This window comes from Natrix helvetica (genome assembly GCF_964273705.1).
Source record: "Natrix helvetica genome assembly, chromosome: 2".
Taxonomy (NCBI): Eukaryota; Metazoa; Chordata; class Lepidosauria; order Squamata; family Natricidae; genus Natrix; species Natrix helvetica.
The window spans coordinates 138,915,701-138,941,956 of NC_138552.1; the positions used below are offsets into that span (position 1 = coordinate 138,915,701).

At 42.5% G+C, this 26,256-nt stretch overlaps 2 protein-coding genes across 2 annotated transcripts in view; one reads left to right on the forward strand and one right to left on the reverse strand.

Moving 5' to 3' along the window:
• The window catches only part of SLC23A1 (solute carrier family 23 member 1), a 33,485-nt gene extending 29,775 nt beyond the window's left edge, over window positions 1–3,710 (reverse strand). Inside the window, exon 1 of the mRNA XM_081944569.1 lies at window positions 2,475–3,710. The gene's annotated coding sequence lies outside the window, so the exon portion shown is untranslated. The remainder of the gene's footprint in view (window positions 1–2,474) is intronic.
• On the forward strand, window positions 1,333–25,077 carry CPB2 (carboxypeptidase B2). Its single transcript, XM_081944570.1, has 11 exons — window positions 1,333–1,458; window positions 5,171–5,246; window positions 8,306–8,430; window positions 8,538–8,646; window positions 10,308–10,409; window positions 11,086–11,190; window positions 13,103–13,213; window positions 20,762–20,852; window positions 21,942–22,144; window positions 24,677–24,761; window positions 24,851–25,077. The coding sequence occupies exons 1-11, from the start codon at window positions 1,382–1,384 to the stop codon at window positions 25,033–25,035; spliced, it is 1,269 nt and encodes a 422-aa protein (XP_081800696.1). The 5' UTR covers window positions 1,333–1,381; the 3' UTR covers window positions 25,036–25,077.
• Window positions 25,078–26,256: the final 1,179 nt, after the last annotated feature.

Genomic DNA, 26,256 nt, shown 5'->3' on the forward strand with positions numbered 1-26,256 from the left:
CACCTCAGGGGTGGGCTGCTGGGGGTTGGCAGGAGTTCGGGAGAACCTCTAGCTAAGATTCTGTGCAATTCAGATAACCCCCCCAAATCCCACTCCTGGCTGGCCCCACCCACCCCAGCCCATCCCTCCCAGGAGTCCCCACGCAGCCTGTTTTGGATGCAGGTAAGTGCAGGGCATGCCCAGAGGCTTAGAGAGGGTGAAAAACGGGCCTACCAGAAGTTCGGGAAGGCTGACAATGGGCCCTTTTCTGGCCTCTACAGGGCCTCCGAATCTTGGGGAGGCTGTTTTCACTCTCCCAGAGGCTCGAGGAAAACCTTCGGAGCCAGGGGAGGGCAAAAATGCCCCCCCCCCCAGTGCAGGAGGCAGACTAGGCCACACCCACCATGGCCACGCCCACCCAGCAACCAGGCAAAGAACCACTTGTTAAATTTTTGAAGCCTACCCCTGCCTTAGATACAAGGCCAGCTGGGGGAGTTTGGGGCAGTCCCTCTGTCTCAGCCCTAGGAGGCAATGCCAAATCACTTCCCATTATCTTGCCATAAAAATTGAAGGACAGTTCCAGACACTTGCCTGGATTTGAAGAGAGACAAAGACAGAGGAGGGAGAAAGATTTCATGAATTGAGTTATGTGGCCTCTCCATGAATTTGTTGATCATCACGCCATTGTGAGAAAGAAAGAAAAAACTTCATTCTTTTCCAGGCTGATGGATACTTTTTACATCTCTTTGCTTCAACTCCTTAATCATTTTGGCCCTACCAACTATATTCTTCCCTTTTTCTAGCATTTGAGATACCATGACCAGAAGTACCTATTGAATTCAAAACATAGTTACACCTTTTTATTAAATAAGGACATTATGATTTGTTTAATGTCAATGGGAAGATGTCATATATGAGATGAATAAATCAATCAATCAGTGAGAAGAGAATGTGCTTTGTTTCCTGGCTAATCTATCAAAACTGCATATACTAGCAATTATCATTATTAATAAAGACACCGTGTTTCCCCGAAATAAGCACTTGGCCTTATTTTTGGGGAGGTCTTATTATTTTTGAGGTGCAGGAGGCGATGAGCGTGGTCACCTAATGGCTGCTGCTGTGTTGCAATATTTTTGGGGAGGGCTTATTTTTGGGGCAGGGCTTATTTTAGCACATGCTCTCAAAAGCCCGATTGGGCTTATTATCCGGGAAGGTCTTATTTTCAAGGAAACAGGGTATGAACTGCCCAGATTCAAATAGTGGAAAAGGGAGTTGCCAGAAGGGGGAAAGAAATTGCAGAGGGAAAGAGAGAGAATATTAAAATTTAACCATTCTTTCAATATAGACTTTAGAAAATCAACAAAGTCACCAGCCTTCACTATTTCTCTTGGTTTCATTGCAAATGGCTGCTCTAAAGCTTTTCCTTTTTTGTTTGGTATCAATCTTCAATCAAAAGACCTCTGTTTCTGCTTCCCAGAGGTATGTATTTATCTTTTAGTGAAAAAGAAAATAAGGACATAGGCCCAAATGGATGTAGAGATCTGGATTTTATCTTGCCAAATTATTATGGGGAGAAGACCAGAGGTGGGTTGGTGCCAGTTTGGCCTGGATCGGCTGAACCATTAGTAGCAGCGGCGGGAGGCTTTGCCTACCTACCCGGATGCTTCTGTGCATGCGCAGAAGCAGGGCGTGCGCACGCGAGCATGCGCAGGAGCGCGCTTGAACTGCTAGTAAAAGAACCTCTGGAGAAGACCCATAATGAGAAACTTGTAGCATAGATAACTAACGTATCAATTTAATGTCAATGTATGCCACAGTGAGACTAAACTCAAGACGGAGCACAACTGTCTATTAATAAGGCAATTTAGAGTAAAGTTTTTAAAAATTGACACCTAAAATGAGGAAACGACTCTCTTCCTCCTGATTGAAACAGAATATATTATTAAATCAATACTATATCCTTTTCTTTGTTTTTCTTCTGTCAAGCTATTAGGTTTCTGCTAACTTTTTATAGCATAATTAACTTGAGGGTAGTAATCCAATTCTACAATGATTTCGTAACATTCAGATCCCAATTTTCGATAAATCATTGTAAGGGACTTTCCAAAAGAAAAGAAACTTTAATAGGTTAATAATGAACTTTAGATCACAACAGTTATTAATAAGTTAATAAAAAAACTTTACACTGCCATAGAATATATTCTCTTCAATAGATAAAAAATAAACTTAGCCATCAAACTGTAATCCTTAAACTCACTTTATATGTGGATGAACAGAATTTATTACATGCAGTATTTTCCTTGGATGTTAAATCCCATTTTTGCTCAAAACCATGGCGAACGGAATGATAGAATCACAGTTTTAGAATCAGCTCATTGTGTTGAAACTTTGATAATCGTTTCACCACTGAAGTCTTAAGTTTCAGGGATGAATGGCGACCCATCAGCTGAGAAAAAGGTTATTCCTCTCCTTCCTCCCCTAGCACCGTCACTTACGGGATGTCAGGTCCCAACTTCCTCATGTGGCTGGTTTGGGACAATGGGGAACTTCCCTTTGCCTAGTACAACATGACTGAAGCCAGAAATCCAAGACTTGCACAATGGCTGGTGCCTGGTGGAGTGGAAGGATTGGGAGGGAGGTAATTTCACTCTGCTGATAGATCTATGTATAGATGATTTAAATTGGAAAAACACATAACAAACAGATTATACCCAAGAATAACAATATAATCACACTCTCGGAAGTCTTCAGTTCCATTTTCTGAGGAATCTGTACCGAGAAGTCCACCTGATAATTTCTCAAAGTTGGAATGTGATCAGAAAGGGGTATTACTTAGCTCTGAGGCTCAGTGGCAATATTTGTCCCATCAGCAGAACAATTTCAGTTATAGGAGTTTCCATTATCTTTACAAAATTATCCAACTGCCTCAAGTGAAATTCAAGCCCAATATCTCACCAACCTTATGGTTTTGAGTCTACATGAATTAGCGTAATGAAACCAATAAAAAATATTTTAAAATTAAAATTAACCTAACACACTGAATCTCTACACTTTTATAGATGTTAAATTAACTATACACCTGTTATAGGCCTTGGGAACCATGCCATCTCAACTCCAAGAAAAATAGGATGCAAACGATTAAATGTCTTTCAATCAATTTATCACTAAGCACTTTGCCCACTCTTGAGGTTAAAATAGTCTTGACCACTTTGGTGGTGGTTTAAGTGAAGCCTTGGAAAAGGAGGGTTTCTATTTGGTTCTTCTGATTTCTTGGTGGCCTTTAGCCATAATCAGGAGAGATTATTCTCATTCCCTTCCTTCTCATCTAAAGAACCAGACATCCAAGTGAACTTGGAGCAAAAGAGGAGAGAGAAGTCATGAACCACAGCTGACTCCAACCTCTGCTTTATATTTCAACTGAAGCCTAGAAGGACTTGCCAAACAACCTCATCCGTTGCTAGCCAAAACCATGCCCCAGATCAACTGGTTTCACCACCCACCAAACTTCGGTTGACAGAAAATTGCCTTCAGACACGCAAGCAGAGATTTGTTATAACAAGCACAAAACTAAATAACACCCATCATTTTGGTTTGCTGACCTGAATATTAGCTAGAGTTATCAAACAAGCTGATTTCCTTGGCAAGTCCTCTTGTGTTCTATTCAACAGGGAAAAAAATTACTCCCAGATAGCCAGAAGTCAAGCAGTGGTGGTCCAAACAACATCAATAGCCACCAGGAGAAAAAAACCATATAAATAATTGCTCTGGGAGTGAGTAGATGGTCCCTACATTTGTATATTACAAATAGAATGAAATATAAAATAAAATAAAGTAAATAATAAAGTAAAATTAAAATAAAAAAATAAAATAAAATAAAATAATAAAATAATGAAATGAAATAATAAAATAAAATAAAATAATAAAATAAATAAATAATAAATAATAAAATAAAATAAAACAATAAAATAAAATAAAATAGAGGCTTTCCTAGCTATATGGTTCCAGGAAGCAGAGTTGGGGATTAGGTGCTTCCAGGAGAGAAGGGCAGGGAGCACTCCTTTAACAAATATGATTTCAGGAACCAAGTTTCATATGGTTTCCAATTTCATACAAGTCATGTTTTTTTTAGCTCGTACTGACTCTTGATTTCACAACAAAGTGATTTATAAGTGATAGGGACTTTTCATTTTAAATGAAAATGGCCATAGGAAATAGAAGAGATTGTAATGACCTAATTGCAGTTTCAGAATGATGGAAAAAGCAAAAGCAAATGTGCAGATCCCTCATTAACGTCCCCTCTTTTTCCAAAGCAAAATCAATGAGGAAGCCAGATTCACTTAACAACCATGTTACTATCTTATCAACTCTGCTGATTCACTTAATAAAGGTGGCAAGAGAGGTGGTAAAATGGGGCAAAACTCACTTAACAAATGTCTCACTTAACAACATGAATTTTGGACTCAGTTGTTGTCGTAAGTCGAGGACTACTTGTATATCTAATCATAATTCTCTTCAAAGTCACATGTGGATAAGCCAACATGGATTTATCTGGCTTGTAGGGCAGTATATTATGCTTCAGGATTATATGGTTCCTTCAGACATTTCACTTGATCATAGTTTCCAGTTTGGTAGGCTTCTACGTCTATGTAGGGTCGCTGACATTAAGGCAAAGGCATGCAGAGGTTCAAATCATCACATATACCATATACCATGAGAAATGCACAATAGTTTTCCAGTTCCACCCAGTCTCCATTCCAGGAGATCAGTCGGACCTCCCCAATCAATGTGGGCTATTCCAAAACATGCTAGATGGGCCAAAGCTCTTGGAATGACACCCTGCAACATTATTTGGAGTCTATAGCACTTAGCAATAGCACTTAGACTTATATACCCCTTTGCAGTGCTTTACAGTCCTCTCTAAGTGGTTTACAGTCAGCGTATCGCCCCCAACAATCTGGGTCCTCATTTTACCAACCTCGGAAGGATGGAAGGCTGCGTCAATCTTGAGCTGGTGACGATTGAACTCCTAGCTGTGGGCAGAATTAGCCTGCAATACTGAATTCTAACCACTGCACCATGATGACTCTTTTGTACATTGACGGCTGCTCAGTCATTCAGAATGGGAATCTCATAATTCCGGTCCATGGTTTCTGCAGCTCAGATCTTTGCATTCTCATTCTTTCTCTTTCAGTGATCAAGTTTTGTGGGCTTTTCCAAAATGTGACAGAGAAGCAGACATTCTACGGAATCTGACCACTACTTTTGAGGTAACAGCTTTTGGCAAACTGTGAATATAGTGCAGAAAAGATGGGTTTTCACATTGCATTAAACTGTAATGGGTTGAATTTGCTTTTGGCTTATTGTGATGTGAAATGAGCCATGTTGATTAATAAATGGTTTAGCACTAACCCAGCCAATTGTGGTTGGTTAATGATCAACAGCTTAGGGTGATATATAAACCCAGGCAGAATACAGTACTCATTTACGACCATTTTTGATAGTATTTAGAATGGAGTTTAAGAAAAAAAATGTATGCAGAAGGAAAAAAAGATGAAACAAAGGAGCAAAAGTAGAATAACTGCAGGAAAAGAAAGTTTATATAGGTATATATTAATCTATTCCTCAATATATTTATAAAAATATATTGGAGGATAGATTAATCTCCTAATAAAATGCATAGTAGGTAAACTTAAAGAGGATGTAGAAATTGTTTGGGACAAAATGAAGAGTTATACATCCTTTGGATTAGGCAGCTACATTAAATCTGAATCATCACCACATAGAAATGTGTGGAGTTACGCTAATGGTGTGTATGAGAAAGTGTGCTTGATGGAATATTGATATAAAAGAGGGTGACGAAAAGCACATCGAAAAGTAATTGCTGCAAAAGAATATTCAAAAATACATATGGTGCATACTGAGAAAAAAATAGATTAATCGAATATTATGAAGGATCACAAGGAATGGACATTTTGTTTTGGAAATGGGCAAAGAAGACAAAAAGAAAAAAGAGGAGATCCCCGAAAAATGAATGAAATTCAAAATAAAAAATGGCATGAAACTGAAACTGGGAATGCCAGAAAGCTTTCTAAGGGAATGATAGTGATATATCGAAGAGTGGAATTGAAATGAACGCTACAACTGTCCAAGAAAATAATATTACTGAAATAATGCTGTGAGAAAGTTGAAAAGCAAGAAGACTATAAATATATAGAGAGAAGGTGGATGAATGTTAAAATAGGGAGCTGTTTTGCTTATGGTTAAACTGGCTTTGCAATGTTCTTTACCTGCGTCAGTTTTTCTCTAATAATCAGAGCAGTGAGTAGCTTCCTTTCTTCAGTAAGTTGACACTTGCAGAAATTCAGCTCACTTAAATAGCTTTATGGAAGGTACCAGCACGTCATACATGCTCAGAAGACTGAAGAGCACAGGAATCAAACCCTATATATGTGTAAAGGTAAAGGTAAAGATTCCACTCACACATATGTGCTAGTTGTTCCCAACTCTAGGGGGCGGTGCTCATCTCCATTTCTAAGCTGAAGAGTCAGAGCTGTCCAAAGACTTCTCCATGGTCATGTGGCTGGCATGACTAAATGCTGAAGGTGCATGGAACGCTATTACCTTCCCACCAAAGGTGGTTCCTATTTTTTCTACCTGCATTTTTACATGCTTTCGAACTGCTAGGTTGGCAGAAACTGGGACAAGTAACGGGAGCTCACTCCATTACGCGGCGCTAGGGATTCAAACCGCCAAACTGCCGACCTTTCTGATTGAAAGCTCAGCGTCTTAGCCAGTGAGCCACCGCATCCCATATATGTGTACCTCAGCCCTAAGAGTTAATCCTAGTCTTTTTTTTCTCCAATTGTTTTGAACCAATGAATTCTAAGCCATATGTTTCCCAGCCTCTAAGATTAGCAATTCTTCCATCTTTACACAATGGTTCTGCCTATCCTTACTTGTCATGTTGCCATCTTCAGTCCTTACCAAAAGTATATGTGAAGATTGCGTCTCTGTCTGGCAACTGGAAGAATGTTGTTACCTTCACAAAGGTGAAGTAGCAAGAGTACATGCAAAACCTGGTGTGTGTGTGTGTGTGTGTGTGTGTGTGTGTTGAGAGTGGGGATTAATGAGTTAGGTATGCCAGCTAAATTCAGGAAGAGCCCTGCAGTTTTGTGCCAGTGGGTCACTGAAAAGTGTTTGAATGTGAGAAAGCTCGATTGCATTTATTGAAAGAAAAAAGTGTGTAATAAAATGGACAAGCTAGAATTGCGGAAGATTTTGCAGAAGTGTGTAGTTGAAAGCTATTCCTAGACTGATGTAGAATTGAAGTAAAAACATAGATTAGGATTATCAGTGAGTAAAGTAAAGATTTGTGATGTCCCCTTAGTTAACATATTTATAGGAATATGCATATGCAGAATACCTATGGTGCTGGCAATGGGAACATCATTATTGCATCATGCGATTTATATTAGATAGATAGTCGCATGTTGTAGAAAGTTAGCACTCACTCCTCTCCTACAAGAATGAAATATTCTAGGAAATATTAAAAAGGCAGAATATTATATTTCCCTGGATGAGAAATGGAGAAACATGTTTTTTAAGGCAGGAAGCAGACTCCCTCTTAATAGCCCACACCCTCCTCAATAGCTCACAGCAGATGTCAGCACTTGAGTTATCTCTCAAGAGATAGCTAGGTCTATTCATAAGCAAATGCCCTCACCCAGGATCCAACAAAGGTGGGATTGACCCTCTACCCATCTAGCAACAGGGCTCACTACATGGCACCTGGGGAGATTACATCACCCAGCAAGATTCAACCAAGCTTGGAACTCTACAAAGTTATCCCAGCATGGCCCCATGGGAGTCTGACAACCAATCAGAATACATTTCTTACACTGGAATAGGAAGCGCCAAGGCGGCACCCAAGAGAGGATATAAATCAATCTCTCGTTCCTACCCATGTGTTTTTTTTCTTTTGCCCAGGATCTCAAACCATGTGGTCCTGTCCACCATTAAACCATCTTTCCAAGCAGCTTCCATGTTTTGGAACTGAACCCAGATGGACATTTCTCCCAACAATCCAATGAGAATTAAAATGTAAATCAAATTAGCAAAACCAAGGTAGATATGACAGAAAATTACTTGTTTTCTACCATACTAGTTTGAGTTTAGTCGCGGACTGAGTAGAAAGGAAACCCCCAACTACTTCTCTCCAAATATTTTTCATAAAAAGAGCATAAAGGCTGCAAGATAAAACAGATTGCCATGAGAAAGTATAACAATTGTCCCATTCTCTTTGTCATTCTCTTCCATTTCAAAATAGATTGTGCTTTGGCAACCTGCTTCCTCTGAAAACATTGAAAGGAATAAGGAGGTACATTTTTACGTCAATGTTTCCGATGTAGATAACGTAAAAGCAGAGCTTAACCGATCTGCCATTTTATTCAGGTATGATACTTTATGTCCTGCTCTCCATGCCTGCGAGTAGGTACTATCAAGCCATGTTTTTTTGTAAAAAATCAGAGATGAGGAACCGTTATGCTCTTTCTTTTCAGAGTTTCTCTGGAAGATGTTCAGAAAATTATTGATCTACAAACTGTCAATGACACTGTTACCCCTCGTGGTTCTACTTCATTCTATGAACAATATCATTCTCTAAAAGTGGTAAGACTTAGTAGCAATTGGTCCCTTTATTCCTAAAACTATGGTAGGTTTTCAAGGAGTTACTAACCAAGGATTTCGTGATGAAACAGTCGTAAGGTTCTTTAGGTCAACCAACAAACATCTTCCCTGGATGCCATGAGCCAATAATTGCTCCATGCGATTGACCAAATGGAATTGAAAGAAGACAGAGTTGCTATTTCTCAAGAGGCCCTCTGGTTGGCTGCAACTTGGATCTGCAATTTGGTAGTTCTCCTGGATTCATGAAGGTGGAATATGACTGTAGGGGGGAGCCTTTGCCTATATTTGGCTGGTTTACCAGGTGGGGTCCTACTGGAGTGCACACCTTCATCATCATTACCCTAGGCCACATTTTAACAGTTGGATTGGTTTGAAGATTAGTGTGCTTGGAAACTGCAATTGGCGTAAAATGCAACTAAGAGGAAATTCTGACCCCATCGCCCAGCCTAAAATTATAATGGCATCTTCCTTGGAGGTTTTTGGGAAGACTGTTAAGGTTGAGGTTTTTTCATAAGGCCTTTACAGTAATACATTATGGTTTGCTAGAGAAAGATCCCATTATTATCATTTTGTCCATTATTTTTACGCCAGAGAGACGTCCAAAGTTATGCTTCTTTTCATACACTAAGAATATACCTTATTTTTTAGAGTATAAGATGCACCTTTTTCCACCAAAAATTAGGGTGAAAATCTGGGTGAGTCTTATACACTGAATACAGCATTTTTGGCCACCTGAAACCCCGCCCGCTTCACAAAAATGGACATGCAGAGGGTTTGGGAGGCTTGCAAAGTGCTCCTGGGGGCTGGGGAGGGCAAAAATGAATGAAAAATTGGCACTTTTTTGCTTGTTTCCCCCCCTCCCCAGCCCCCAGGAGCACTCTACAAGCCTCTTAAAGGCTGTGCATGCCCTTTTTGTTGGCAAAAACCAGGCCCATTTTCACGAAAAATGGGCCACTTTTTGCTTGTTTGGGGGGGCATTTTTTTTGCAAAAAATGAGGTGTACATAGGGTTTGGGAGGTCTACAGAGTGCAAAACCTTTTTTTAAAAAATTACATCTTCAAAATCTTGGTCCGTGTTATACTCTGGTGCATCTTATACTCTGAAAAATACGGCAATTTAATTTTCTAAAAGTGGTGTAATTGGTCCCCGAGTTTTATGACCCACATCTTGTACCACTAATGTAATGCTTTTAATCAGCTCAAAAACCTATTTGGCAACAATTAAAAAAAATTCGGGTTTAACATACGCAACAATATATCCATGTTTTATCTTCTAAACATTACATTAAGCTTGTAAAGTAAGCTAACTTGATATTGTTGTAACTATATTGCAGAAACAGAGTTAGGTCACATCAATTGCTTTTTCCTGCCTCTTCCATTATTCTTTTAATTGTCGGAACACACAAATTGCCTAAATGGCTGTTCTGACATTCAGAAATATTGATTGTATCCCAACATTGTGGAACCTGGTATAGTCTGTGCTCAATATACAATCACCCCAGGAAAAAATTAGGAAAGACACAAATAGTAGTTGGGATCCTATTGATGTCAACTGGAATTAACTGATGGAATAATAGAAGGAAGTTGTTGCTTCAAAAATTTTAAATGCCCTATCTCTGCTGAAAGAGCCACTTTATCTTTTAGATATATACATGGATGGATGAAGTAGCTGCAAGATATCCTGATGTCATCCAAAAGATACATATTGGACAGTCTTTTGATAAACGTCCGCTTTATGTTTTGAAGGTATGTTTGGCCAAACCTCACAATTTCTTCAGAAGGTGAAATGCTATTTGGAACAGGGAACCAGGTAGTGGTGGAATCAAGGCAATTTGGGAACCCCTCTATTGTGTAGTGGGCTTCAGTAGGCAAGAACCAGACCAGCATAGCTACAACAGCATTTATTGACTTAAAACTGGAACTGAGGAATAGCAGGCAAATGCCTGTAATTTACTCTCTGGGCCCACAGGGTCTTAACCAATCATAATGCTTGAAAAATCCACCCAAATATGAATCTTCAAAGTTTCCCTCCAAAACAATTGGAGCTAACAATGAGGGTCATCTAAGTTTCACTTTTCCAGAGCTTAACACACACACACACACACACACACACACACACACACACATATTCAATACATAACACCCTCTGGACATGCCCAGTTGCAACCGAAATGACTTGACAAAATGAAGTTACGAGAACCGAAAACTGTCCTAATATTTTCTTTCCACTGGATTTGGATTTTATTTTCAGGAGAGGGACAGTTTTAATTTTTTGTTTGTTTGTTTGTTGCACTGATATCAAAAAAAGTAACAAGTTATTTCAGAAACTATTTTACAAGTGATGTTGATTTAGGATAATCAATATGATCAAGTAGCCATATGTCATCTTGGGAACCTATGCCATTAAATTCCCTTTTATTAGCTTTCGGCTAGAAGCAGAACTCCCAAAAACGCCATCTGGATCGATTGTGGAATCCATGCAAGGGAATGGGTTTCGCCAGCTTGTTGTCTCTGGTTTATAGGACACGTAAGTTGATGTTTTTTTTTTTAAAAAAGTATTTACTAACTTGCACATACATTACATAGCCACCAAGGATACACAAGAAAAAGGGAGGTGCTTCTCACAATTTGATAAATAAACATGAGTTCTGGTACCCAAGGATCTTGGAGTCTTTTATTTATTTTAAAGAGAAGGTAGAAGACAAAAATAAAAGCAGATTCTGTTAATGAAAGTAAAAACTTACAATAAAATAGAATTCATTCATCTGGATGGGCTTGTTGTTTGGATGTGCTACCATGTAAGGCTGACATCAACCTTGCACATCTGAATGTACACTTCTCTCATCACTTTACAGCCCCAGAAACTAGGGAGGGTCTCTTCTGAGATGGTTGACATGTCCTCTTTCCTGCTGTGGGCTGTTTCCTCTTATCTGACCATCCCTCTGACTGTAGCTCTTCCTTGTTCCCAAAAGTCATTCCCACATACCATTACAGAGAATGAACAATTCAGGTGGTCAACAATGGTTGTATTCATATAACACCCTGATCCATACACTAGCCACCCATTTAAGCCTAGTGTGTGACAAGAGATCAGGTCATGCAGTTTATCATACTATGCAAATTCAGATCATGGGTTAATTCCACAATTTATGCTTTTGCATAAATCAGCTTAAAAGGATAAAGTAGGGGACAGATTAAAATTATACAAAACCAGTTCAACGTCTGTTGAACTGGTTTGTCCCTGGTAGAATTCCTCATTCTTCATGGGATCCTACTGGACATAGGGTAAAATGTATTAACCCAAGAAGTGAGAAGCAATGGCGATAACTAGATCTTGTCATCTTTAAAGTTCGCCCACAGAGTGACTCTGAGGCACAGTGGGAAATTTTTATGGTGATTACATAATTCAGAGCCTTATATTAAAAGGTTGCTTTAAAAAAAGGCAAGGCTTCTCCTTTTTCAGGAGTGGCGTGTTGGCTCAGTGGTTAAGATGCTGGGCTTGTTGGCTGGAAAGTCAGCAGCCCAGCCACAGGACAGGATGAGCTCCTGTCCTTGCCCCAGTTTCTGCCAACTTCGCAGTTTCTGCCAACTTAGTAGATAAATAGATACAACTACAGTGAAAAAATAACAGTGCTCCATGACATCATGCTGGCCATATTACCATGGAAATGTCTTCAGAGAGCCCTGGCTCAATGGCCTTGAGACAGAGATGAGCATCACCTCCTATAGTTGACAACGACTAGCAGAGTAAAATCCAGCAGAGACTCCTTCTCCTTCAGTCTGTTGTACTTTGCTTGTGTTGTCTCCCTTATCATCTGTTGACTTAGTATGGTGGGACTCAGGGACGTGCGGTCAGGGGAGGCAGAGCCTCACCTCTCATCATGAAATAATAATATAATAATAATAATATCCACAAGGGTCCATGAGGGAGTTTCATATATATAAGAGGAAGAGGAGGGAGGAGGAGGAGTGCGCGCGGGGCGGTGCCAGCTGGGCAACCGGCAGAGGCAGGCGGGTTCTCGGAAGCGCCAATAACCTTCCTGCCTCCGCTGTACTTTGCGCGCTCCTCGCGACTGCAAGCGACATCCAGAAGTGGCAGTAGTAGAGATAAGTTATTGTTTCTTCTCACCTATACCTTCTTTCCAGTCCTATGTATGCTATCTTGAGCTCTTGGAGGAAAAGGAGGAAAAGAATTGCAACAAATGCAGGAGAAATTTCTCCATAATTATTTAATAGTGGGATCAGATGCATGCTATTGGTGAAACATCACTGTTTACCAGAGCTAGCAAAAGACAATGAGTGGGTTGCAACCCCTCTACATAGAATTGTGCAACTTCGAAAGTAGCTATGCTCAAATATAGCAATGCCTTAATAATTGATTGGATATAGCAAACTACTCAGCAGTTTCCATTACATCTTATTTTTGCATCCACTTCTAGGTTACACAATTTCTAAACAGGGATGCAACAATGGCAAGACTCCTACAGAACCTTGATTTCTATGTCATGCCAATAATGAATGTGGATGGTTATGACTATACATGGACTACTGTAAGTATAAATTTTTACTTGATATATTATGAAATTTGGTCTGGAAAGTTTGAAAGTCCAAATAATCTACAATGAGATGATTTGTTACAATGTTGCATTACCTTAGGTATCATAAAACAATATTCAAACCAATTAGCTTTGTGCTGCAGGATTGCCTCTTTTCTTTAAATGTTACTAGAGGAAGGAATGCAAATTTCCTGCTAAATCACACATAAAATATTAATTTCAATTTTTACAGAATGACCATTGTCTTACCTGAAGGGTCCTTTTCAGGGCGCTGCAACGGAGAGTCCAAAGAAGGGTTAAACACAGCCAATCTGCCCAGAACTGAATTGAAACTTTAAGCCACGCCTCTGGTGCCGACTCTCCTCAGATTTATTCAATGAAGACGTGGAACAGTTGCGCGCTGAAACTTCAAACTGGAAGTCTAATATGGAACAAGTCAAAAATAGTCCAACAACAATAACAGAAACAACAAACAACACTGTGACTTCACAAACACCAGCGGAGAATAGACCCCAGGGCGGGGTGGACTCTCCGTTGCAGCGCCCTGAAAAGGACCCTTCAGGTAAGACAATGGTCATTTTCCAGGGCGCTGCTCTGGAGAGTCCAAAGAAGGGACATGCCCTAGCTAACTGTCACTAGGGCGGGAAGGCTCAGCCATCAGGGTCGCTCCGCTGGTATGGATGCCCTGAAGAACACGCCTCCCAAAGGCCCCTTCCGCCGATGCAAAACTGTCCAGTTTGTAATTTCGGACAAATGGAGACAGAGAAGTCCAGGTGGCCGCCTTGCAGATCTCTTCAATCGGTGCCTGTGTAGACCAGGCAGCTGTGGTGGCGGCGCTTCTAGTCGAATGTGCTGTGATATTGCGAGGCACAGGAACAGACTGTAAAACGTAGGCAAGCGCAATGCAGGCTCGCAGCCATCCGCCGATGGTAGATGAAGAGACCTTCTTGCCTTGAGAAGCTGGTTGAAAGGAGACGAATAGAGATTCGGATTTCCGAAAACTGGCCGTGCGCTTGATGTATCTGCGAATAGTCCTGCGCACATCCAGCATGTGCCAGCGCTTTTCCCTCGGGTGCCGAGGATGCGGACAAAAATCCGGAAGGACCACCTCCTGCGCCCGATGAAACCCGGAATTGACCTTCGGACTGAAGGAAGGGTCCAGCCTCAGGATTACTCTGTCGTTACGAATGAGACACAAGTCCTCTCTGACTGACAGGCAGCCAGTTCCGATATGTGATGAGCAGACGTGATAGCGACCAGAAAAACCGTCTTGAATGTGAGGTGTCTGAGACTGGCCGTCTTAATGGGCTCAAACGGGGGCCCGATGAGGGACCGCACACTACATTGAGATCCCAAGATGGGTATCTGTGGACCACTGGGGGTCTCAGGTTGGTCGCTCCCCTGAGGAAACTGCGGATGGTCGGATTCCGGCCAAGAGATGGGTAGCCCTCAACTGAGAGGATGGTTGACAGGGCTGCCGCCTGGCGCCTCAGGGTGTTAGGTGCCAGGCCCTTGTCCAAACCTTCCTGCAGGAAATCCAGGATGACAGGAACCGAAGCAAGGGGCGCAGACGTACCATGAGCCGTGCACCAGCTGGCGAAGGATTTCCAAGTGGCGTCGTAAATGCGCGTCGTGGACTGCCGTCGTGACGCTTGGATGGTGCCAATCACCTTGTCTGACAACTTGCCTCTGCTTAGGAGATCCCTCTCAAGTGCCAGACGGCCAGCTGCAGCCACTGGGGTTCTGGATGTTGAAGGGCCCCCTGGCTGAGAGAGATGTCCTGTGGAGGAATCCGCCACGGTGGTGTGATCGAAAGACTCACCAAGTCTGCAAACCAGGTTCTCCTGGGCCAGTACGGTGCTACCCGCAGCACCTCCGCCTCCTCTGCTAGGATCTTCCTGATGACTCTGGGAAGAAGAGGTAGCGGGGGAAAAGCGTAAAGCAGACCTTTCAGCCACGGGCCGTACAGCGCGTTGACTCCTTCCGCCCTCGGGTCGTGGAACCTTGTGAAGAACCGCGGAAGATGCGCGGTGGCCACGGTGGCGAACAGGTCCACCAGCGGGAGGCCGAACCTCTGGGACAGTTGCTGGAACAGCAGCGGATGTAGACGCCACTCCGAGTGGTCGACTGTGGATCTGCTCAGCCAGTCCGCCTGGGTGTTGCTCGTGCCCGAGATGTGCTCCGCCTGAAGAGAAAGGAGATACCTCTCCGCCCATCGACCCAAGAGCTCCGCCTCCTTCATCAGGGATCTGGAGCGCGTTCCCCCGTCGATTGATGTGCGCCTTGGTGGCGACATTGTCTGTCATGATGCGCACGTGGTGGCCCTGAACGGTGCTCTGGAAGCGCTTCAGCGCAAGCCTGACTGCCCTCAGCTCCAGCCAGTTGATGCTGTGAGCGGCTTCGGAAGGGGACCACCTGCCCTGTGCGAGCTGGTTGTGGCAGTCGGCCCCCCAACCGAACAGGCTGGCATCCGTTGTGATGGTGAGCCTGACTGGCTCCTTGAATGGCGACCCCTTTAACAGGGCCGGAGACAACCACCACTTAGAGAGCGACGTACCTCTGCTGGAACTGGAATCAGTCTTGTTGAGCTGCTTTCGTTTGTTCTTTGATATGGAAGCAGGAGCCACTGAAGGGGACGGGAGTGAAGTCTCGCCCAAGGCACGATTGACAGGCATGAGATCATCTTGCCGAGGAGCTGTGAGAGCTGAACCACCTTGACTAGACGTGACTGCTGCACCTGAACGACCATCTCCCGAAGGCTGGCCACCCTTTCCGGGGACAGGGATACCGTGCCCGAGGTGGTGTCGATGACGGCCCCTAGATGCTTCAGTCTGGTCGTGGGAACGAGATGACTTTTTTCCAGGTTGATGGTGAACCCGTGGTCCCGGAGGTAATGGAGGCCCGCGTAAGAGAACCTCAGGAATTTGCGGTGGCTTTGCGGATAGGGATGTGGAGGTAGGCCTCTTTGAGGTCTATGGACGTTAGTATATCGCCTGGCCTGATGCCCCCAAGATGGACTGGAGGGACTGCATCTTGAACCTGCGATATGTCACGTGGTGATTGAACCTCTTTAGATCTAATATCCCCCTCCACCCTCCTGAGTTTTTGGGGACCAGAAACAGTATGGAGTAAAACCCTCTTCCTTCCTGGCCTGCTGGGACAGGTTCTATGGCCCTGATCTCCTTGAGGTGCCTTATTTCCTGTTCCATGAGGGATCTTTTGACTAACCCTGAGGGAACTGGACACCGGATGAAGTGGCGGGGAGGGGGGGACCAGAATTCTAAAGTGAGACCCATGCGGACCGTTTGAAGAACCCACTGGTCCGACGTGGTCTGCTCCCATTTGGCGTGGAACAACTGCAACCGCCCTCCTATGGGAGCTGACCTGTGAGGGTCATTTATACCTCCTAAAGGGTCGGGAGCCGGAGCCCCCCCCCCCGAAATGGCCGCTTGGAGAAGGGCTGCTGGCGACCTCTGTCTCGAAAGGACTGACGGTCCTGAGACCGCTCACCCTGCTGGGGATACGCCCGATGATAGGGGGCGGAGCTGGTGGAGGGCTCATTGTTCCGAAAGGCCTCCCTCCTGTAAGAGCCAGGACCTTTACGATCAGGCTTTTTGGTGACTGATGGCATCACTTTCTTTTTGTCCTTGTTTTCCACAAGGACTGGATCAAGGACCTCACCAAACAGCTTGTCCCCTTTAAGGGGGCAGTAACAAGCTTCCATTTGGAGCGCATATCCACATTCCAGTGCCTAAGCCACAGGAGGCGTCTGGAAGTAACATTAGACGCTAGGGCATGCGAGGCAAACTTAGCAGCATTCAGAGTGGCATCAGCAGTGTACTCTGTGGCTGCCATGATTTTATTGATATCCTGCCTGACTTTAACGTCCTTGGCAGGTATCTTCCTCAACAACTGCCTCAGCCACAGGAGAGCCGCCCTGGAGAAAAAGGAGGCTGAAGCGGAGGACTTAATGGCCCATGCAGCTGCCTGATGGGTCTTGTGACAAGCAGTTTTGGTTCTCTTGTCCTCAGCCTTGAGCCCCTCCAACAGGTCAGGAGGGAGCACAGAAGAGGAGGTAAGAGCCGCTACAGGGGGATCGATAGGAGGGAGCTTGAGCAGCTCCTCCAGGCTGGCATCCACCGTATATAGCTTCTTGTCATGGCTGCTGGGGGTAGCCATGGTAGCTGGCTGCGCCCACTGTCTTTGAACTAAATTGAGGAACATCTTGGGTACAGGAACTATTTCCTGGACCGAAATGGGTTCCTCAAAGAGATCCCCAGATAGATCATCAGGGTCTACAAACACCTGAGCTGGGGGGGTGGACCCCATGTGACTTGAGATCTTAGCCTTATCTAAAATGGTTTTGAAATTATCCAAATTAAATAAGCCTGAAAAGGCCGGCTTTTTGGCGGGGCTTGCCTCATCCCCAGAGAATTCAGCTTCCTGCCTAGGAAGAAATTTCTCTTCTTCCTCCCAGTCTGACTCATCAGAGGCCACTGAGAATGCAGGGACGGAGGTGGAAGGCTAGGAGTCATCTCTCTGGAATCCTCCTGGGGTTGCAAATGGTGGGTCTTGTGAGTGCGCTTGCCACCTTTTCGCATGCCTGCCTCAATGCCCTGGGAAATGGCCCTGTTAATTATTTCCTGCATTTCAGTGGATAGGTTAGGCCCTTGGGCGTCAATGGGGCGAACCCTTTGAGTGGGCCCGGGGATCGGCTGTTGAGGGGCTAAGGGCCCCATTGGAGCTGGTCCCTCCTCCATATCAGAGGGACAGGCAAAGAGATCAGCCTGATCAGCCATGGAATGGCCTGGAGAAGTTGCCATGGCCAGGGAATCCCCTTCCTCTTCACTATCAGAAATGGGGCCTCCCTGGGCTGGAGGAATTTCCCTGGAGGGCTCCCCAGGAGACACCGAAAGGGAAGATTGGGCCTGCTGTTGGGCTTTGGAAAACTGTTTTTCTAAGGCCTTCTGTCGCCTTAATGCATCTTTGTCTAGGCCTGAGCCCTGCTTGGGGCCATGCCTGGAGTAAGGCTTACTCCCTCTAATGGCCTCCCTGGCAGCTTTCCCGGCCTGTCTTACAGGGGCTCTGGAAGAGACACCCTCAGAAGTCTCAGGGGCCTGATCTGCCATGGTAACAATCACTGGTTGGGGCAGTAGGGGGATGGGAAAACCACCACTCACCACCTCCAGAAAGCCCACCGCAGCACGATGCTCCTGAGGAGACAGAGAAACTGCAAGGCCTGAAGTAGCTTGGAATTTCTTAGGCGCGAGCAGAATTCGCTCCCAGCGCCTGCAGGAGAATAAAGGAGGCGACCCAGCAGGCCACGATCCCACGCCGCTATCACTTGCTTGGATTGGGGCCCAGGTCGCCAGTCACACCGGGCAAGTCTGACTCCACGCGGCTCCTGTAAAGAGCCAGGCACCAGGCAGCTGCGGCAAAAAACTTTTAAAAGTAAAGCCGGAAGATTGCGCAATCCAAAATGGCGGCCGGAACTCACCGGAGCTTTGCGCGCCAAATTTAAAGAGGGAAGAAGCCAAAATGGCTGCCCTGGAAGCCCACGCAGCAATTTGACTTGCTAGAAGCACAAATTGCAACGGAGGGCTTCCAGTGGGAATCGGCCCCCAGTAGGGGTGCCCCAACAGCGCTGGCGTCGGCACTCCGACCCACGCGCTTCCCCCAACAGCTGCCTGCGGCTTCTAGGAGCCAGAGCAAAGCCCCGGACTCCAGGAGAGCCGAAAGGGTGAGAAAAACCCAATTAAAAAGGGAAAAAAACAAACTTAAATTTAAACTCACCAGCCTGCTCTAAAAATCCTTAAATATACTGTTTTAAAAAATTATTCTTCCTCTGGAGAGTCCAAGGAATCAATCTTAGAACTGGAGAAAATCTTAAAGCGTCTACTGGGCTAGCTGAATTGAAAAAATCTGAGGAGAGTCGGCACCAGAGGCGTGGCTTAAAGTTTCAATTCAGTTCTGGGCAGATTGGCTGTGTTTAACCCTTCTTTGGACTCTCCAGAGCAGCGCCCTGGAAAATGATTCATTCTTTAACCCTATTTTCTGGGTCAATGATGCTGGTTCTAATTAAAAAAATATGCTCACTATATTTATTTATTATGTAATTACTTATAAGTACTGTATACTATAAAGGGAATACTTTTATGGATGTATTTTCGTGACTAATCTTGTGCCGAATGCAGGAACTATTTATTTATTTGGTGTAAGTTTCAAACTTAGCAATGAGCTTCACATTTGGTTTTATTTCATTGAAGCTCATCTCAACAAAATTCTGCATCTCGTGTGAAAGCAGGGAAAATCTAGGAATTCATCTTGGCCCACAGCAGAATAGTATCAAGAATGACAGAAGCCTTGCTTGATAGTGTACTATACATCCATAGAGAAAAATAACGCAAGATAATTCTACTTTTCAATATGTACCTTGCTACTCACTTGGATCTGCAAGATGAGTTTAGAAATACCTTGTGTGTTTAGTTCAAGCTATCTTCATTTATATCTTCGCTTCACACTAGATAACCTTGAGCTATATATTCTGGTTTGGTTCAGAAGCATGGTAAACTCTAATGCGGCTAGTTCTTAGCTGAGCCACGGTGGTGCAGTGGTTAGGGAGCGGTACTGCAGGCTAGCTACTTCTGCTGCCTGCCGGCTGCCTGCAATTCAGCAGTTCGAGTCTCACTGAGTCAAGACTAACTTAGCCTTCCAGCCTTTCGAGGTCAGTAAAATGAGGACCCAAATTGTTGGGGGCAATAGGCTGACTCTGTAAACTACTTAGAGAGGACTGTAAAGCACTGTGAAGCAGTATATAAGTCTAAGTGCTATTGCTATTAGCACATGGTGAGTCTTACCACATGGTTACAATTTTCTCTAACTCTAAACCCTTGTACTAATGTTTAGCACGAAGCATGAATCTAGAATCTCGGTCTCACCTCACTCACAGATTGTTGCAGGAAAGAAAAAGGTGAAAAGCAGCTCTCCTGAACTAATTAGGAAAATAGATGGGGTACATGGATAGAGAGAGAAATATTGGTCCTAAGTTCTCCTTGGCCTAATTACTGTAAAGTGAAATAGATGTGTTCACCAAGGCTTAACTTTAACTAGAAAGATGCTTCTGCTCAACAGGCATGGATTTCTTACAGTCATCTATTTTTCAAGCTTGGGATTGCCAACAGCACTTGGAGCATTGGTGGCCTTAGTTCTAGCTTGCAGACTTCATGCTCTTACAAGCACTTTTGTCTGCAGTGTATATTACTTTTGCTACGATGCCCACAATCAAAACAAATACCGCAGCATTTCGACTCATTTAAGCACACATTTACTTGCATCTGTGGATCAACCTTAAAATTTACAATAATGCACTTCACTGCCTACTCAGAAAACACTGCGGTATCAACAGGGGGTTCTTTGGGAAGCCTTGGTTTCAAAGGTGCAATTATGTGCGATGAGACTTCTTTTAGGTTACAAATTAGGCATTGGTGATGTTAACATTAAAATATTTACATTCATACTGGTGTGTATGTGTGTTCCCTACAGAATCGAATGTGGAGAAAAAGCCGGTCAAAGCATGGCAACAACGAGTGCACTGGGACAGATATGAATCGCAATTTTGATGCAGGCTGGTGTGGTAAGAAGTTTGTTTGTACACAGTATACACAGGCACTATGAATATTTATTGCAATAATAAAGTATAAACTGATCTACATATACTTGGGGAAAACAAGTTTCATACTCAATATATAAAATGCTGTCCAAACCTATCCTATATTAAGCACCACTGAATTCCATTTATTTTCCAATACATGGGCATTGGACTCAGATTCCCTGAGATTGTGTTGGACTACATATACCATCATCAGTCCATGCTGGTCAGGGTTAGGGGTATCATCACAACAGTTCTGGTGAACATTTGACTGGAGAAGGCTGAAGTAGATCTTAATAGCTTGGGAAAATGTACAAGAATACAAAAAAGTGGCCCATATATTACATCAGAAAAGCATCCAGATCCACCCAGTAATGAAGGTTTTCTGACGTTTCAGTTAGTTGCAAGCTGAAGGAGACAAATGGTACCCTGTTTCATCCTCAAATGAAATTGTCTTTTTTCTTAAGTGAGGGGCCCTTGGTACTCTCTGAGCTTGCTTGTTTTCTTGCAGATGTCTCATTACCCTAACTAGGTAACATCATCAGTGCTAGTAAGGAGTGCTGTTTGCTGTCAGTTTATATTCTGAGGATTTGCTTGTCTTTTTCTTAAGTGAAGCTAAGCAGCAAAACATCACACACAAAACATCCATAGTATACAAAGAGAGGGCAACTACTTCCCTGCGCCTTTATTTTTTGGAAAATACTAAGGCTCTATTAGTGCCCTTCAATGTTTGTCCTCAACTTGTACTGTGATTTTTAAGGAGCCAGAAAGGAAATTGCTTAAATAAAGAGATTTTTTTTAAAAAAATATGACTCAAATTAAGTTTTGCACATTTTGCCGATAACCCCAACTCATGTGAATTAAAGGCCCACGTGCCTCAACCTGAAAATGGGTGAATGCTCTGATAATACAGGATTATCAGTAGCAGATTGAGATCTGACAGAAGATCCCTTTGTACCAACAATCTATAAGGACGTCGTTGTTTTAACCTCTAGTATAAATAATTAAAGATTGTTTTCCATTTGTTGCCACCGGGTCCTATAATTAAGCTTTTATTTTTGTTCTTAAATAAAGGAAAAGGTGGGTCCAGAAATGACTGTGAAGAGACTTACTGTGGACCTTACCCTGAGTCTGAACCAGAAGTAAAAGCCGTGGTTAATTTTATCAGAAAGCGCAAGGATCATATTAAAGCATATCTAACAATGCACTCTTACTCCCAGATGGTTCTGTTTCCATATTCATATACTAAAAATACATCTAAAGATCATGATGAACTGGTAAGAACCCTTCTCTTTAAGTCTGAGCTCAAGAGGGCCTTTGTGATAGGTCTTTGGACTTGGCTTTTGTCTTCCTTAAAGGAAGAGTACAAAGGGCACTTCTTCATTAAGAAAAAAGTGATTAATACAATACAATACAATACAATAGCAGAGTTGGAAGGGACCTTGGAGGTCTTCTAGTCCAACCCCCTGCCTAGGCAGGAAACCCTATACCGTTTCAGACAGATGGCTATCCAACATCTTCTTAAAGACTTCCAGTGTTGGGGCATTCACAACTTCTGGAGGCAAGCTGTTCCACTGATTAATTGTTCTAACTGTCAGGAAGTTTCTCCTCAGTTCTAAGTTGCTTCTCTCCTTGATTAGTTTCCACCCATTGCTTCTTGTCCTACCCTCAGGTGATTTGGAAAATAGTTTGACTCTCTCTTCTTTGTGGCAACCTCTGAGATATTGGAACAATTAAATGATGAGTGCCTGCCCATAATGTCAAGAAGACGCAGCAGGCCATATTGTTATGTTATAAAAGCAAGTAGCGATGGTATCTTATTTTAGTTTTCATGCTTCTTCCTCCACCACTTATTTCATTTCAATGCAGCAAGCCATTATTTACGAAACAGAATCAAACCATGGTCTGAAAATACATCAGGCTTTGTATAAAATACATTCAGCTGAAATGGAAAATTGCCATAAAGTATAATCAAAAGTTCCTAATATCTTCCCTGTGTGATCATTCTATCTATTCCCACATCCGAACTGAATCATAACACAGCTGCCTTATTTTTGCCTTTCATGAATTTACCGAGAAAAGGGACTTTTGGATCAGTATCCCTGTCCCTGCTGTATTTATCATTTTGAAAGATGCTTCAAGTCTAAGAGGAATATAGAATATTCAGAACAAGTGTACAAAATACCGATTCTTGTAAGAGATAATACATAGAGTGTACTTTTCATATCTAAGTACAGGGGAATTACATTGAAGGTTATAGCACACTAGTTGCTAGGCACAGAAGCAAGTTTGCATGATGGATGCATGTCAATTGGGACCAAACAAGAACACATGTGTTGAGTAGTTCTCCTAAAATGAATGTTTGTAAGCCAGGTTTTCTCCAAACCCCAAACCAGGGAATCTATCTCACTAGAATGAATCAAGAACGGAAATCATGGCTTGTCGCATGTTTAGATATAAAAGAAATAGTACATTATAACAGATAATAATACACTATATTAAACTAGTATAATGTAGAAAGAAGTGAGTATGCTGTTCATCGTGAAGCATTGCTTTTGGATTATTACAATTAATGAAAAAGAATTCAGGAATTAAAATACCAAAAGTATTAGATTGTATGCCCACATAAACAATTTAGGAGCCAGACAGAGTAATTATGTAAGTAAATAAAAAAACCATTTTTGTAAAGAAAAATGAATGATCGAATGGCCAACCCATCAGACTAGAGGATTGCCATAGTGAGCAATTAATTGCTCTCGGCAATAATAGCGTCTTTCAAGGATGCAGAACTTTATCAGAGTCTAGACACTGAGATTGTTTGGCTTTACTGAGAAAAGGATTTTGCTTGCCCTGTGCTCTTTAAGAGTTTTCATTGTGTAACTCAAAATTGAAAGATTGCTGCATTTATAGCAGCGTATCTCAAACGTGAGGTGTGGACTTTAGCTCCCAGAATTCCGCAGCCAACGTTTTTGGGAGCGGAACTCATTTGTGGGAGTTGAAGCCCACGTATCTTAAAAGTTTCCAAGTTTGAAATTGGAGTGCAATGTTTTCTCCATAGTTGCTGGCATTCGTTAAGATTAAAAGTGCTGCCCTTCAAGGACAATGTTCTTCTTTTACTCTTCTCCTCCTGTAATCTCACAATCTGTTGCAGAGGCTCAATTTTGGGAAACCCAAAAGCTTGTCAGTCAACAGCATCTGTTCTACTACCAGACAAACATAACTACATTCAAAATTAAATTTATTTCTGCAGTCACATTTTAGGCTGTTTTAGCTAAATGAAAGTCAATGTTGCCTTGCACATTTTAGATCCCCCCCCCCCCAAAAAAAAATTCGTCAGCCATAATATACCGGTAACAAAAGGGATTTCAGACTACGAACCAAAGCAAACAGACACAGTAGAACTGGTGAAAAAGACACAAAAGCGAAGGGTAAAATTCGAAAGCATGCAAACACTGGAAATAGGGAGATTAATTAAAAAAACCATGGGCACACAATAGCCTAGTTTTTACATCACGGTAAACCACAGATAAGATTTTAATCTCAAGCATGCTAGGTCTGGGACTGACATCTGTTTACTTGCAGCTTTAGCTTTTTTGTGTTTTCTGTAAAAAAAATGTACATCTTTTAATTTCGTTACAATGTTGTGAAGACTTCAAACTCTCTGGGCCACCCTTGGGAAACTTAGTTTTAAAGGCAGCTCATGAACATCCAGAAGATGAGTGTCTTTTTTGGACAGCTCTCTTTTTGCGTTCAGACTTAAAACACACGTTCTCCATGATGATTTAATTAACCAGTTCTTTTCTTTTCAGCAACTGTTGGCAAACCAAGTGACTGGTGCCATTAGAAACGCATATCACAACCGTTATGTGGCAGGCCCTGGTGCAAAGACGATCTGTAAGTACAGTAAGAACATGAAGTACCTCTGTTTATCAACAGGCCATTGCTGAGCTTGAGTCCTTAAATACTTCTGGTTTTCCTCATAGATTTAGCCCCAGGCGGTTCGGATGACTGGGCTTACGACCAAGGTATTAAGTATTCTTTTACTTTTGAGCTTCGGGACACAGGAAGATATGGATTCTTACTTCCTCAGCATCTCATTAAGCCGACCTGCTACGAAGCGATTACCGGAATCAAAACTATAGCTTCACATGTGATTAATAATATGTAAAACATACAATCCCATTTTGGCATTATACACTACAGCATTTCACCGAGTCCACTTATTTCACATTGTTTTGCTATTTTAATTTCAAGTAAGACTTATTTTCCACGCTTTTTTCTATGATTAATAGTATGGGTAATGAGCCTGTTCAAACCTGATTCTGAAGAATGGCTTTACAGCCCACATGAACACAGAATTGCTAAACTGCTGTTAAAAGCAGCTGCAACTCCCCCCCCCCCATATAAACCTGAAGAAGGGTGCTGCTGCTTTAAAAGGTCAATTGGAACTCTTAATGGTTAAGGTTGGAAGACTTAAAAAAATTGTGGCTGCTTTAATGAGTAGCAAAATAGTGCTATCCTTATGCAAGGTTCAAAACCTTTCTTTTAGATCATTTCTGAAATATGATGGCTCTGTTAGAAATAATTGATTTCCATGTATTGTCTGTAAGTACATTCAGAGGCAAATGGCGGGATTTTAGGCCTTTTTCTAGAAAGAAAGAACTCAGCCATTCGGCCTTGTGTTGTTAACAGCGCACTATGTGAAAATGTCATAGAACCTGCAAGCAGACGATCAAGCATGCATGAAAATGAGGCTTTGTAGTGGCACTGATCCCCAACTTAGGATAAATATAAAATATTTTCCCTCCTAATTTGACAACTGAGTGGTGCTGAGACTATCAGTGCTTCAGTCAGCAACATTAAGCAATTTTAACAAGAACCAATAAACAAAACAATCTTGGTATCTTATAATTATAATTGTCTTAAGAGCACAAATAGATAACACCTGTAACTGGATCTTTTGTCCAGTATAGACAATGAGAATATTTACATTCTTCTTCCTCTTTATGATATAAGCCTCCTGTCTCGTCAAAGAGCAGGCTAAATTACAACACCTATGTGCAGGAGATAATTATACGTAATCTAACACTGCAGATGGTATTACAAATCTTAAGAAAAAGACCCAAGGGGGAAATTTCTTCCCCAAATTATCCAATGGCACAGAACACTGATAAACTTAAAGAAAAGGACCAATAATGGAGTGGGATATTTAGAGAAAGAAAACAAAGGAAGAGGCAGAAATAAAACAACCTCAAATGGTTCCGAAGCTCTGGTTACAGTCTGAAGACCATCTGTGGATGGTCTTGGGTGCAGCCAAAGTGAAATGCAAACTGAAGAAACATCTCACCCAAAACTGCACCTGCCAATCGGTCTCTGTATTTTTGGAAGG

Bases quoted from the DNA above. Each gene is read 5' to 3' on its own strand.
- CPB2 (XM_081944570.1), top strand. From the start codon at position 1,382: ATGGCTGCTCTAAAGCTTTTCCTTTTTTGTTTGGTATCAATCTTCAAT. The intron at 1,459-5,170 runs GTATGTATTTAT...TTTCTCTTTCAG, and splicing joins TCTGTTTCTGCTTCCCAGAG to TGATCAAGTTTTGTGGGCTT. The intron at 5,247-8,305 runs GTAACAGCTTTT...ATTTCAAAATAG, and splicing joins ATCTGACCACTACTTTTGAG to ATTGTGCTTTGGCAACCTGC.